Below are 13366 nucleotides of genomic sequence, written 5' to 3' on the forward strand. Positions count from 1 at the left end.
GAGAAATTCATGCCATGCATATTTGTTCCAACATTTCTTCTCCTTGAAAATATCAAAATAAGAGCATGAGACACTGTTGCTAGCCATGAAAAGAAAACTTACAGTTAAAAAAATGCTGAGTGAACAGCTGTGACCGTGAGAAAAGTCCCCAAGTTACAGAATATGTTGGCACATGCATTCATAGACAATAGTCATATTCAAGGCTGAAGAAGTGAATGCCCAGATTAGTAGTAAAATCTCAAGAGAAGAAGGCATGGCAGCATTTACAGGAAATTCAGATCCTAAGAAGTATTAAAAGATAATGTTTCAAACACAGAAAAGAAGCACAATAGAAAGGTGACTGAAAGCTAAACAAGAGTGGTGGCATGTCACAATACTAAAGATTTTTAAGAGCAACCATTTTTAATGTGACGAAATGAAAAAAAAATGAAAGCCCAATGTGGCTATTGACAAATTGCTAAAACCACACACGCCTCACAAGCATACAGATATGCATAAAAACTCCATATTCTAATGAATATGTAGACACAACATTAGAAATAATTATTGTAATTTATACATAAATAAAATATATATCTCTGTCATGGACAAGGCAGCACAGTGACCTCTATGCCTGCTCAGTCTGTTTTCCAGGTGCTAATGGCTGCTCTTCCTCCACCACCATGTAGTTCTTTAACATTAATTTGGACTTTGTATTGGCCACCCTTTCATATTGAGGAAACCTTCAAACAGAGGGCTGTTCTCAGTAAAGCAGGACACTTGGCTGCTATAAAGCCACACTTCTATTAGCTACATTTATATGCTGCCTTTCCTTCAGTGAACTCAAGATGGCATATATGATTTTCTTCCATCTCATGTTTTCCTTACAACTCTGTGAACTAAGGTAAGCTCATAGAGTGGCTTGGCCAACGCCACCTGATGAATGTCATAGGTCAATGTGGACTTGACCTCCCCAATTCTAGTCCAACACTTCACCCACCCTTGCTTGGTGCTGTTGATTAGGATTCCACCATTGAGTTTTGCTTCTGTAAAATCTATTAATATCCACCATATCTGGACAGACACTGAGAAGGACATGTATGTTCTTTTTTCACCAGCCATGTGGGCAGTTTAGTGCTTAAACAGTCATGGTGTCAGTGGTCATCAAGAGAAACAGCAAGACATTTACTGTAACACCACTAAAATTACATGTATGATGAGTGGGCTGCATTTAACATAGTAAGTCGTAAGTTGGCTGAAAATGCTTTTTAACCAACCAGTCTCAATGTATGCTTCCAAGGAAATCTCTTTTCTTACAAAGAAGAGGGAATATGAAAAAAAAAACAATTTTCTGTCCAGACAGGGATGATACTGTAGTCACTGCCATCATCTGTACGGACACAGCCATTGACCCACAGTCCTAAAGATTCTGGCAGTATGGTACTGGAAATGATACATTCACAGACAGCAATCCTTAAAACCATTACCTGTGAGAAAGTTGCACTGCACTCTATGGGGCTTACTTCTGAGTATAGGTGGATATGAGTGCATTGTCAGAGGTTTACTGCAGTCAAACCAACAAGCCATGCAGTGAGGTTATTTTTTAAAAAAGAAATTAATTCTCCTCATCTATTAATTAAATTTATTTATTTAAAATATTTTTAGCCTGCCTTTCTCCTAAAAAGGACCCAAGGTGGGCCATATAGAAGTAAGTGGGTTTAAGCATCAGTCTTGCTTTAATTTTCATGCTGACTTGATTGCTGGGAGAGAGCATTGTGACAAAGCACAGAACACAATCAATGTTAAAATTATAATGCTAGAGGGTGGGACACAAAGTGAGAAGGAAGAGCATACTTTCCCCGTCACATCAGCCAATTATCAACTATCCCCCCCCCACTACCCAAAGCTGTTTTAACTATGGTTATGATGTAAAGAATAACTCTTAACTCCTTCCTCCTTCAACCAAGTAATTTTTTTCCCATGAGCTCAAGCCAACATAAACCTTGTGTTGAAAACCCATGAGTCATGTGTAAGGATTTATCTTGTTGGGCATTTTGCTTGAAGGATTTTGATTAACAAAATCAAACATGTCAAGATGCTTATGTGGGAGCTGTTGGGTTTGTAATACAATAAGTAAGGTCTCTGAACTTATGGTTTCTGGCCATAATGGAAAAATTTTCCAGCAGACTTCATATGTGGTTAAAGACAACTTGCATAGGTTTGAGTGAACAGCGATGAACAGTGAACAGGGATACACCAACAATACTAAAGTTGTCAGGCAAGGGGGAACTATTCAAAAAGCAATTCTTGGCTCTTGTTATCATTCCATTTATTGTATAGTTTATCAGCGAGGAACACCAAAGAATAGCAGTGAAGTCACATCCCAAAAGAACTGTGCACAGCTTTCCACCCACGCTGTAGCTAAGTGGCAACAAAGGAAGAGAGCAGAGTCGAATTCTAGTGATTCCCCAGTTGTGAACTAGTGATGTCATCTGTCCGCCTGAGTATCTAACTGTGTTTGTGCAGATAAACCTCTCAGCTGCTAAATACACAGGCAACTGCTTTGTAACAAATGAGACCAAGGGTGCATTTAGCTAAATGGTACATACATACACTAACCAGAAGGATTAATGTTTATTTCCCTTCTCTGGGATTTCAGACAGACGTTCTTCCCAACCTCACTTGGATAGGCCAGATAAACATCGCATCCCAGAACATAGAAAAGTTATTTTGTGGGAGTACCGTTGCCAGAATCCCTCCCAACTAGGGACTGTGCTCCTCAGGGGGACGGTTCTGTAGTTGCAGTCCAGAAAAGCAATCTTCTCAAGATGCTTCTGAGCCTAGAACTTTCTGCATGCAAAACATGTTTTTTATCATTAAGCTGCAGCTACAGTGCACCTGAAATTTAGCGCAAGCCCCTGAAAGGGCTGCCATAATAGTTACCACAAAACCACCAGATCTGACATCCTTCCTAACCAAACCTCTTGCAGGTTATTTGTGTTTACTTCTCTCTTGGAGCAAAGAAGAGTTCACACAAAAATAAACTCACAGAAAACTCATACTTGTGGGAAAAATGCATTTTCCCAGCATGCAGGCCACGATACTATTTTTACGCATGCCTGCAGGCACTCACACACACAACATACGTACGTATATATGTATAATTTCAGTTTATACACCACTCCATAGATACTTAGATAATGACATTTCCTCCCTTCTCAACATACTGTGTGACTCCTGCAGTTGTGAACAGTGCGACATGTAGCTGTGTAAGAGATGGGATAAGTTATACTTTTGGACTATAACCCCCAGAATGCTAGGAGCTACAGTCCAATTAGGCAAAGCATCAACTCTTGCCAGCCACGTGCCTATTCCATTTTGTGTTCTGAAACTCCCTCTCTCTTTCTTTCTCTGTGTTCGAAGTGTTTAATACTTGGGAAATGTTTATTCTCCCGCCACTCAGTGCTGCTACAGTACTGGAGCAAGGAGCATATATCCACTCTTTTGCAAAGACAAATGCTATCTTTCTTACACTGAAAGGATGTATCCACTTTACTCATACCGATAAGTATCCCCACAACATCATGCAAGCAATATAGAAGGTACCCCAATGTAAAGAACTTAGTTTCACACCTTATAGGAACAGTGGACAACTAATGGCTCTCGAGATGTTGCTGGACTGGAATGCCCATCATCCCAAACAATCATCACTAATGGTGAGGGATGTAGGAACTGCAGACCAACAGCAACGGAAGGACTATGTGTTGCCTCCCTCTACCATAGGATGCAGAATGTAGCATGATGTACACATTGTATAAGGTAGCTGCAAGTTTATTAATCCAGACAATTAAGGAAATGCACTTAACAAAAAGCTTAACACAAAGGTATATCCATTTTTTGAATAATGGGTTAGGTAAAGGTTCCCCTTGACAATTTTTGTCCAGTCGTGTTCGACTCTAGGGGGCGGTGCTCATCCCTGTTTCCAAGCCATAGAGCCAGCGTTTTGTCCGAAGACAATCTTCCATGGTCACATGGCCAGTGCGACTTAGACACTGAACGCTGTTACCTTCCCACCAAGGTGGTCCCTATTTATCTACTCGCATTTGCATGCTTTCGAACCGCTAGGTTGGCGGGAGGTGGAACATGCGACGGGAGCTCACTTCGTTGCGTGGATTCGATCTTACGACTGCTGGTCTTCTGACCCTGCAGCACAGGCTTCTGCGGTTTAGCCCGCAGCGACACCACGTCCCTAAAAATAATGGGTTAGGGAGACCTAATTCTGAAGCATTCTGCATTTTGAATATGCTTTAATGAGTGGCTGAACATCATTCTTTTAATCTTGAGTATCTAAACTGTCTTGGATCACCAGACATTGTGGCCTCATATTAACTGACCTTTTATTCATGAAGCTTGTGCATCATTTACCTGAGTTTATCTGCTATGAAAATCACTCTTCGTTCCAACAGGAGGGAAGCAAAGATTCTGATGATCTGTCGTATACTCAGACACTTGAAAAGACACTCAAAGTCCACATGCTCCAGCCGAGAATCCATCGGTCGCCGAAGCTCTATCACCTAAATGCATTCCACAAACATGTCATGAGTTGGCTGGTCTGTCTTTCATAAGGATTTAAACCTGCTCTTAGGTTGATTATCATGCATCTTCGAAAGCAACAAAATATTCTCTAGATCCGGGGTCTTCACATTACAGCCTGCCAGCCACATCAGGCCCGTCTTGTCTTTTTATCCAGCCCGGGCATAGGAAGAGGAGGGAAGGGGGACCCAAGCAATTTCTCCCCCCCATCTTTGCAAAAACAGTGGGGATGGGGGATTGCTTGGCTCCCCCTTCCCTCCTTTTCCTATGTCCAAGCAGGGATAGGAAGAGGAGCAAAGCCTGATCTAAGCCTGCAATCAACTTTTGCAGTACCTGTATGTCACTGTTTGTTACTTCCTGCACCATGCATATCAATAAATCCATATAAGCAATAAGTTTGCGTGTAAATATAGACTTTGACTTAAGTGCCCCTGGCATGAAACTGGCATAGGAACTGGCCATAAAACTGGGTATACAGGTAAAACAGACAATTATCCCACAATACGTACATGATGATATAAAAAGTATGAGCTCATGCATTCTACTAATCCAGGTATTATCTCTTGCCTAGCCAGTCTTAGTTTCTATGACGAAAGTAAAACCACACAATCTATAATAGACATGTGGTTTGGAGTCCCTCTAGCATTTTAATTACCAAATATTGGCAAAAGTGTGAAATATTTATTTCAGAGTACCATGCTATCACAGAATGGTGGTGATAACTTTTAATTCTACCTATCTTGCCTTGTGCTTTTCTGATTGAACAATGAGGGAATTAGCTGTTATGGAAAATACCTTGAGCCTGACTGCTGGTTCGCTGACCTTCCGACAAAGTCTGTCAACGTCATTACTTTTACAGATAAAAGCAAGAAGCCTTGAAGTATATGATAAAAGTTGTTAAGCAAATATGAGTTAGAATTCCACGGCAGTTTCCTTTTTGCCTGTTCCTGACCATATCCTAGGGTAAACTGCCTCATGAAACAGTTGTCAAATAGAAATTATTACTTTTTAAAAAAATTGTCACAAAAGTATTAGCCTCTGATAGTGCTCTATGATCTCCTTTCTTTTCACCCCATTTCTATTGCTTCAAGCAATTGGCTGTGCTTAGTAGAATTTTACTTTTTGGGTTGAACTTTCTTTTTACCTCATTTCCAGCTCCAGGCAGGAAAGTCTTGACTCTGATTGTCTTTCCAGGTGCAGGAAAAGGAGATTCCATCAGACTTCGCATAAATGGATAAACCAGGGCAGCAGATATTCCCCGCCTCCTTTCAACTTCATCCAGTATCTGAACCATCACAGTCAGATGTAAAAGAGAAGAGAAAATGTAATAACAGCAAACGCACTAGTATACTCTATTGCAAAATCAGGAACCTATTTCCCACCAAGGGTCACTGCGGGGTAAGATACTAGAAGCCACCTGCTGGTAGTGGACAGGGCCAAGCCCACCATGGATGAGACCAGAACCAAGGTGGGTGGGGCCATTATTCTCTCTCTTTCTGTCATATCTTTCTCTGTTCTTTTTTCCACCCTCTCTCCTCCTTCCCCATGCAGTGGGGCCACCAGGGAAGGAATTGCAAAAAGCCACTTGCAAGCCTGAACTCACAGAATCCTAGCAAATCTCTTCTTCATATCCTTAAATGTCTCAAGTGTCTTTCTACCATGATACACAACTAGCCAAAATACAACAGACACACAGTTTACAGTACATAGGGGAAACCAGGTCTTGATGAATGTGTAACAATAGTTCCTTTTAGCTAGCCAACTTCAAGAATTAATTTCATATGTATATTCATCAATATCTATAATCTTGATTTATGCATTCAAAGCAAGATAATAGCTATTCTGCTCTACAATGTGATCTTGTATTTGCTTCATGTCACTGACTGGCCTTGATTTTTTTCCTGGAGTTTAAGTATATAATGCCAAAAAGAAACATATACATTAGCACAAATATATATATGAGTATTTGTGCTAATTGGGCAGTATAGAAGTTGGAATAATAATAACAATAACTTTTTGCCTTGATTCCCAGGTAGCTATGCAAAATAATGTACTGTCCAAAGCAGATAACAATATCAAACAGAAAGAGGAGGACAGTTTGCTTTTAAGATCTGTTTCCTGTGTTTTCCATCACCGGCATGTTGTATTTTTGTTTTAGTTAATAGTTGTTTTAAAAGATAACCTTGAGGTTATTATAATAACCAGTTATCTAGTTTCAGAACTTTTAGAGAAAGGAGCAGAACAGGAAACCAGCATAACAAATCCTTTTTCACCCTCCAATTTAAATAAATCACTTATTTCTGTCCTCTCCTTGTCAATGTGTAGCCTAAATGTAAACAATACCCTCAGCACTTGGCCTGTACCCATTGCACCTTTTGTGAAGGTCACAAATCAGGTTTGATATTCCTTGACATGCAATTGTAATACATCCATTTTTTCTCTTCTACTTATCCAGAGAAATCTCTAAGAAAGGCTGGTAGATCTTAAAACTAGCCAATGTGGAACCACCTATACAGCATTTTTTTTCCTGTGGAATAAGTCTTGAACCACATCCTGTTTATTCATGTAACACCCCCACTTTATTGATGGAAAAATGAACCTGCAGGCAATGGTTTGCCCAAGAGAAAAGAAATGTAAACTTGGGGGGGGGGGCAGAGCATGTTTTGCACACAAAGGTCCCCAATACCAAGCCCTGGCATCTTTAGGGAAAAGGACAAAGTAGCAAAGGCTGGGAAAGATTTCCGGCTTAAAGCATGGAGATCTCTTGCCAGTGAGAAGAAAAAGAAATACAGAGATAGGCAGGAAAATAATTTGAACTGGTATAAACTGGCTATCCTGTGTAAGGATGCTGAGACTACCCAGTGGCAAGGGTGGTACTGGAATCCAAGTCCCTCAAGCCCAACACAAATATTTCATTAGTTAGAACAAACATGCCTCCCATTTGATGTATTGCCTATCTGTTGACACAGTGGTAGATTTCCTGAGAAATTCGTTCCTCAAAAATTCCATTTGGCCTCCTTATCAGAGTGATAGTACAATCATAATAAGGCCTGGGTCCTATTGTCACTGAGCCACAGGGAGCCACTATACACACACAAAACAAGTTCCCACTGAAATTGAAATCCCTGCTCAGTTGACACAAGTCCTACTGCATTGCTCTCCTGTTTTCTGCTCTAAGCTGAACAGGAGAGGCATCTTTGCCTGGCCAAGGCTGTTTGGAGATGTATGGGAGGCTCTGACCGACCTTTGTCTACAGGGAAGGGAAAAGCTATGACACCTTGATACTTTGTTCTGCACTGAACCCGGTGCTAATGCAAGCTTTCCCATCACTTGAAACACAAGAAGTGCAGCCATTGTCCCATCCCGATATACGTGTTCACTTCCCCCCCTCATGCTGTATGGGAATACTTAGTTGGGGAGGAAGAAGAGAACACTGGTGACAGCAAGAAAGATGACAGTACTGTAGACTTAAATTGCTAGTGGCTGCTTGACTGTCTTCAGAGCACGGCCACTGAAGACACTGTGAAAGCCCCACCACCACCTTGGCCCTGAAGATCCAGGTCCCAGGCAAACAGCCAGCTGCATAGTGGCCATGTTCCAAAAGCAATCAGGCTGCCAGCAGAACCATGGGGGAGGTGGCAGCAGGTGACAAGGCAGGAGGAGCTCTGCAGCCACTCCAGACATCCCACCACCTGAAGTGACCCCTTCAAGCTATGCAATCTAAATCTTGCTTTGCCAGCATTCTTCTTTCATGAACAATAACCTTTACGTATAGCCAGAACCTCCACACTGTTTGCTTCTTCTCTAATTTTATACTTTTGCCTCAAGAAGAGTTCTAAGGAACTTTAAAGCTCGCCTTGTGATAAAAAAAAAAACCCAAGCAAATGTTAGTTTCGATACAAATATCACATTATGACTTTGATTTTTAAAAAAGTCTTGTATTTCAGGAAATCTGTGCAAAGACAACGGCCAAAAGTTGCAGTTGGAGCAGCCCCATCTGATTCAATGGAGCTTATGAAGGTGTTTCCTCATTAAATCCCCATTGATTCAGTGGAGCTACTCTAATGCTATTTACTATTCTAAGCAACAGAATTTTGGACAATGTCTGCAACATTATAAACAAGGTCCAGTCTGCTGGGATTTTGTCAAATTGCCTAGGATTTACTTCTTCTGTTTGTTTAGCCTAAGTAAGCTGTTTATTGTTAAGCTACTTATTGTTCTCATTAACTTCTGCGTAGGAACCATTAACCCTTTGGTGAAATTGTGTGGCATTTGACGCATTTTCAATTCCATATGGATTTAAGAAACAACCTCAGGCTGTTAAGCACATAATTGTCTACTTTGTGTTGGGCATTATGTGGTTTACAGGCTGCATTTTTTTAGTCCTCAAACTCCCAGGCTCACAACTCATACCTCTTGCTGAATTCATTATGGTTCCATGGGTTAAACTATGTTTTTGAATTTTAAACACTTGTCTATGTGCTGTACCTCCCATGCTAATAGTGCTCCTGAAAAGCTACTGTCCTTGAAAACAACTTGAGGGTGTGTCCCATAGACCTAAATTCTGGTGAAACTGATGCTTCTGGGAGGTTTCTGGAAGCATTAATAGCCTTAGAAACCAGGCACGTGTACTACAATGGCTTGTTTTAAAGGCCAAATAAGAAAATATTCTTATTTTTCATTTGAGTCAGAGCTTGTCTACACAGCTGTGGGCTGACGGGGTCACTAGGAGGTCCAATATGCATTTGATGCAATCTTCATACTGCAGGCTGGGAAGATGAAAAGGATGCAGTGTATGGCCAACACTCTCAACCTAATAGTTTGCGGTGCTCTGCAGGAAATGGTAGATGCATGTATGCCTAACATGACTGAGTGGCCCAAAAAGGTGGCAGGGCATTTTTTTTCCACCACAGTGTCTAGGGCAGTGAGCCGTTGCAAGAAATATTGGAATTGCCACGGTACCTCCTAATCCAGTATGCGACAATTTGATGGAACTCCACATTCTACCTGCTTGAAAGAGTGCTAGAGCAGCAAAGTGCACTCCATGATTTGGCACTGGGGATGTCCATTGATGTGACTACTCCTCTGGGCACAGAAGAGTGGGACATAATGGTTCAAGTGGTTCTCTGATGCTTTGAAAGGCCTTAGTGGAAAGATAGCCATCCTTAGCCAGGTGACCTTCCTGTTCCAGGGCTTTGTTGGCATGATGAAGGGTATAATGAGAGGACTGTCTAGGTGGATGGGGAATTTCACAGAGAACAATGTTTCTTCTGGCCTGAATGGCAGTCTTGTTGAGCATACTAAAGGACCTGCTCCATTACAGGTTTCCCTCATTGTCAAAGGAGGAAGAATACATTCTAGCAATCCTTTTGGGATTAAATAGCAGGCAATGGATATTAAACAGCAGCAAGTGGAAGGAGAGAAGGATAGCCAATTTTTCATCACATGCAGCAGCAACTACTGAAGAAGGTCCAGATGGCATTGAGGGGTCACTCAGAGCAGGAAGAAACTAGTAAAGTTTATGGTACCCCAAGCAGCAGTACCAGCAAGTTGTATTCTACAGTCCAAGTCCCTCACCCCTGCAACAACATGACAAGTATTCTGTGTTGACAAGCATAGCAGAGGCCTATCCTCCAGAGACAGTATCCCAGAGGTAGAACATGACAGAGGCAGAGCCCTACAAGCCAAAAGAGACTGATCTTTTGTCTTACTGGGCTCAGAAGGAGTCTGTTTGGGGAGGTCTGGCCAAGGTGGCACTGAGCCTGCTGTCTTGCCCACTAACTGTGGGCCTCGTGGTGCAATGGTTAAAACGCTGTACTGCAGCTAAAACTGTGCTCACAACCTGGGGTTCAAATCCCAGGTAGCCGGCTCAAGATTGACTCAGCCGTCCATCCTTCCGAGGTCGGTAAAATGAGTACCCAGCTTGCTGGGGGGGCAATGTGTAGCCTGTATAATTAAAATTGTAAACCGCCCGGAGAGTGCTTGTAGCGCTATGGGGCGGTATATAAGTCCGATAAATAAATAAATAAATAAATAAACAAACAAACAAACAAACAAACTGTGTGCTCAGTGACAGAGTGTTATCTCAAGCTGGGGACATGATTAGTCCACATCACACATGCCTGGAACCTAGATTTGTAGAAAAACTTATTTTCATTAAATTCAACCTACCATTAGTAGGTCCAGAACATGGCAGCCAAACTACTTAGTGGAATTAAAAAAAATATCAACACAATTCTCCTACTCTGGCTGCCCTGCACTGGTTACCTGTGTGTTTCCGTGCCAGCTTCAAGGTGATGATGTTAACTTATAAAGCCCTAAATGGTTTGGGGGTCTCAATACCTGGTAGAACATCTCCTCCCAATTAGATCTGCCTGTAAAATATGATCCTCCCAGGCCAGATGGCTGAGAGTATTGACCCTGAGAGAGGTCCAGAAGGTGAGGACTAGAAACCGGGTCTTCCTGGTGGTCGCCCCCCCAACTTTGGAACAGCATCACACCGGAAATTCACCTGGCCCTTCACTGGGAACCTTTAAGCAATTATTAAAAAAATGTTTTTTTTAGAGAGGACTTTCTGGACCTTCAGCATCTTAATACAGTGGAGCTCTTAACACTTGACACTTATTTTATCTATCCTGCCACTTGCTTTTTTAATTTAGATATAATTAGTTAAATTCTGTCGCTATGTTTTTTTAATTCTGGTAGATATTATTATGTTTTGTTTTAATTGTTGTTAATGTTTTGTTTTAATTGTTGTTAATGATATGTTGTTCAATCATGTAAACCACCCAGAGTGGCCTTGGTAGCCAGATGGGCTATCTTAAAAAAATCAAATGAATGAATGAATGAATAAAATTACTGGGATTCCATAAAGTTCCTAGGAAGCTGGGCTGAGGCTGAAGGCCAGGTATGTTTGCATGGACATTTTGCTGAGATTTTTTTTTTTTCTGGGCTTTCTTTTGGTCTCCCCTACCACATGGCCTGGAGGGTGAGGCATAGGGGGTGGGGATTTCTGCTTTAATTGAGGGTGTCCCAGGACCGCGCATGAAATTCTCAAATTCTCTGATTCTATCTCTGGCCCTAATATGGCAAATAGGAAAGCCAATTGGATTTGCATACACCTGGGAGGCAGGAACGTTATAAGGGTCGGATCATACTTCCACACTATTAAAGAGCAGGCCGGGTAGGTGGGGCTCGTCAGCCATGGAAGGCAGCCCATCTAGAAGAATGAAAACTCTGATTTCAAACCTCCACTGCCTTGTGGCTATATCCACTGATGGAAAAGAATTCAGGAGTTAACCTCGAGGCAAAATCTGGAGCTGGAGTCCCGAAGGCAGTTCTTGTCATTCTGCCAAATCCTGCGACGTTGCTGAAACCAGTTGTATTGGCTCTTGCCTTTCCATTGGACCATTTCAGCAATGTGGAGGGGGGGGAATCTGCTGCTTGGGTAACAGCCTATCTTCCATATTACTTTACCCAGGCTTCATGCTCTGGAGAGGACACTCCTCGATTCAGAGCATGTTACCATAGTCTCTCAAGACTGAAGAATGCCTATGCTATAAAGTTCCCTTTAAGTAAGAAAGAATGGTACACTCTGCTCACATTATTAGGTACGCCTTGCTTTAGTCTCCTGCTCCCTCTTTCTGCTTTTCTTTCTTCCAATTTCTACTCCAAGACTGTGCTCGCTCACTCAACTGTACCATGCTCTATGTTGCTGGCCCAGTTTCCACCAACCACAGGCTATCTGCTGCCCCAATCTGCCTGCCAGGGCTACCCAAGGTATATCTCCACTCGCCAGTGCGACCTGGCACTTCCTGCTGGCTTTCCCAATGTTCAGAGTTTGATCAGTATGCCCGTTCTGCCATTTCCTAATATCTAGCCATTTCCTAATATCTAGGCATTGTCCATGTGAACTCTGTTTGGCACAATCACTGGGAAGGTTATCAGAGGACAAAGATAACTCTTTTTAAAATATTCACCTGTATTTGTTTTTTGTTAATGAGAAAATAATACCTCTAAAGTATTTGTATTGAGCGTAAGAGAGTTCCAGGTATCTGGAAATTCCAAATTTTTTAAATTCTGAATTCCGAATCCAAAGGGCTGTAATTCCAAATTCTGAATCTGAATTTCTGTGCCAGTGCACATCCGCCTCCTTAACCTTTTGTGGTGCGTGGCAGGAAACAACCTAGACCAATAGATCTCACATGTGCAATAAACTTTATGTGGGCTTATTTTTCCTCTACAGCTGTATGTGCATAATGAGCTTTCCAAAATATCATTTTAGCATTTTCACTCTGTACTGCCAACATAGGGAACAGTCCCTGGAAGAAAAGTGGAAACAATGGAGTAGAATAATTCCAAGTTTGGCATCATTCTTTTGGGTGTTCAGATGTTGCATCTTGCATGGGCTGCAGAATGACCTTTCCAGAGGGATTAATGGTGGCTAAACTTAGAGAAGGACAATGAGAATTTAACATGCACTGGATGTATCTCCAACAGTGGGAGAAAAGGAAGTCAGTGCAGGCACTCCCTATAGCTGGCAAGAAACAGACAGTGGGTTAGTGTTATACTGACCCATCGTCTCAGATGTGTGCCAAGAAACTCAGCCAAACGTAGTTTTGGAAAACAACAAAGAACTTCAAGGAGGGGGAGAAAGGGAGAAAGCAGAGAGGAAGGTGGAGGAGGGGGAAGAACACTGGCAGACACAGATGTTTTTCACATCTAGATGTATTTCAGACACAGAGGTAATAAAACATTCTTTGATTTAAAAAAACCAATAACAGAGATGAGCTGT

General features: G+C 41.8%; 1 protein-coding gene across 5 annotated transcripts in view; it reads right to left on the bottom strand.

Annotated features, from left to right (window-relative positions):
• Positions 1 to 13366, bottom strand: part of DENND2B (DENN domain containing 2B) — a 212536-nt gene that overhangs the window by 14762 nt on the left and 184408 nt on the right. For all 5 annotated transcript variants that reach the window (XM_072985737.2, XM_072985740.2, XM_072985736.2 and 2 more), the window contains 2 exons: positions 5717 to 5857; positions 4405 to 4553 (listed from right to left, as the gene is read on the bottom strand). In XM_072985737.2, coding sequence (XP_072841838.2) covers positions 4405 to 4553; positions 5717 to 5857 — 290 coding nt within the window. The remainder of the gene's footprint in view (positions 1 to 4404; positions 4554 to 5716; positions 5858 to 13366) is intronic.

This window comes from Pogona vitticeps, chromosome 1 (assembly GCF_051106095.1).
Source record: "Pogona vitticeps strain Pit_001003342236 chromosome 1, PviZW2.1, whole genome shotgun sequence".
In the NCBI taxonomy this organism is placed as follows: domain Eukaryota; kingdom Metazoa; phylum Chordata; class Lepidosauria; order Squamata; family Agamidae; genus Pogona; species Pogona vitticeps.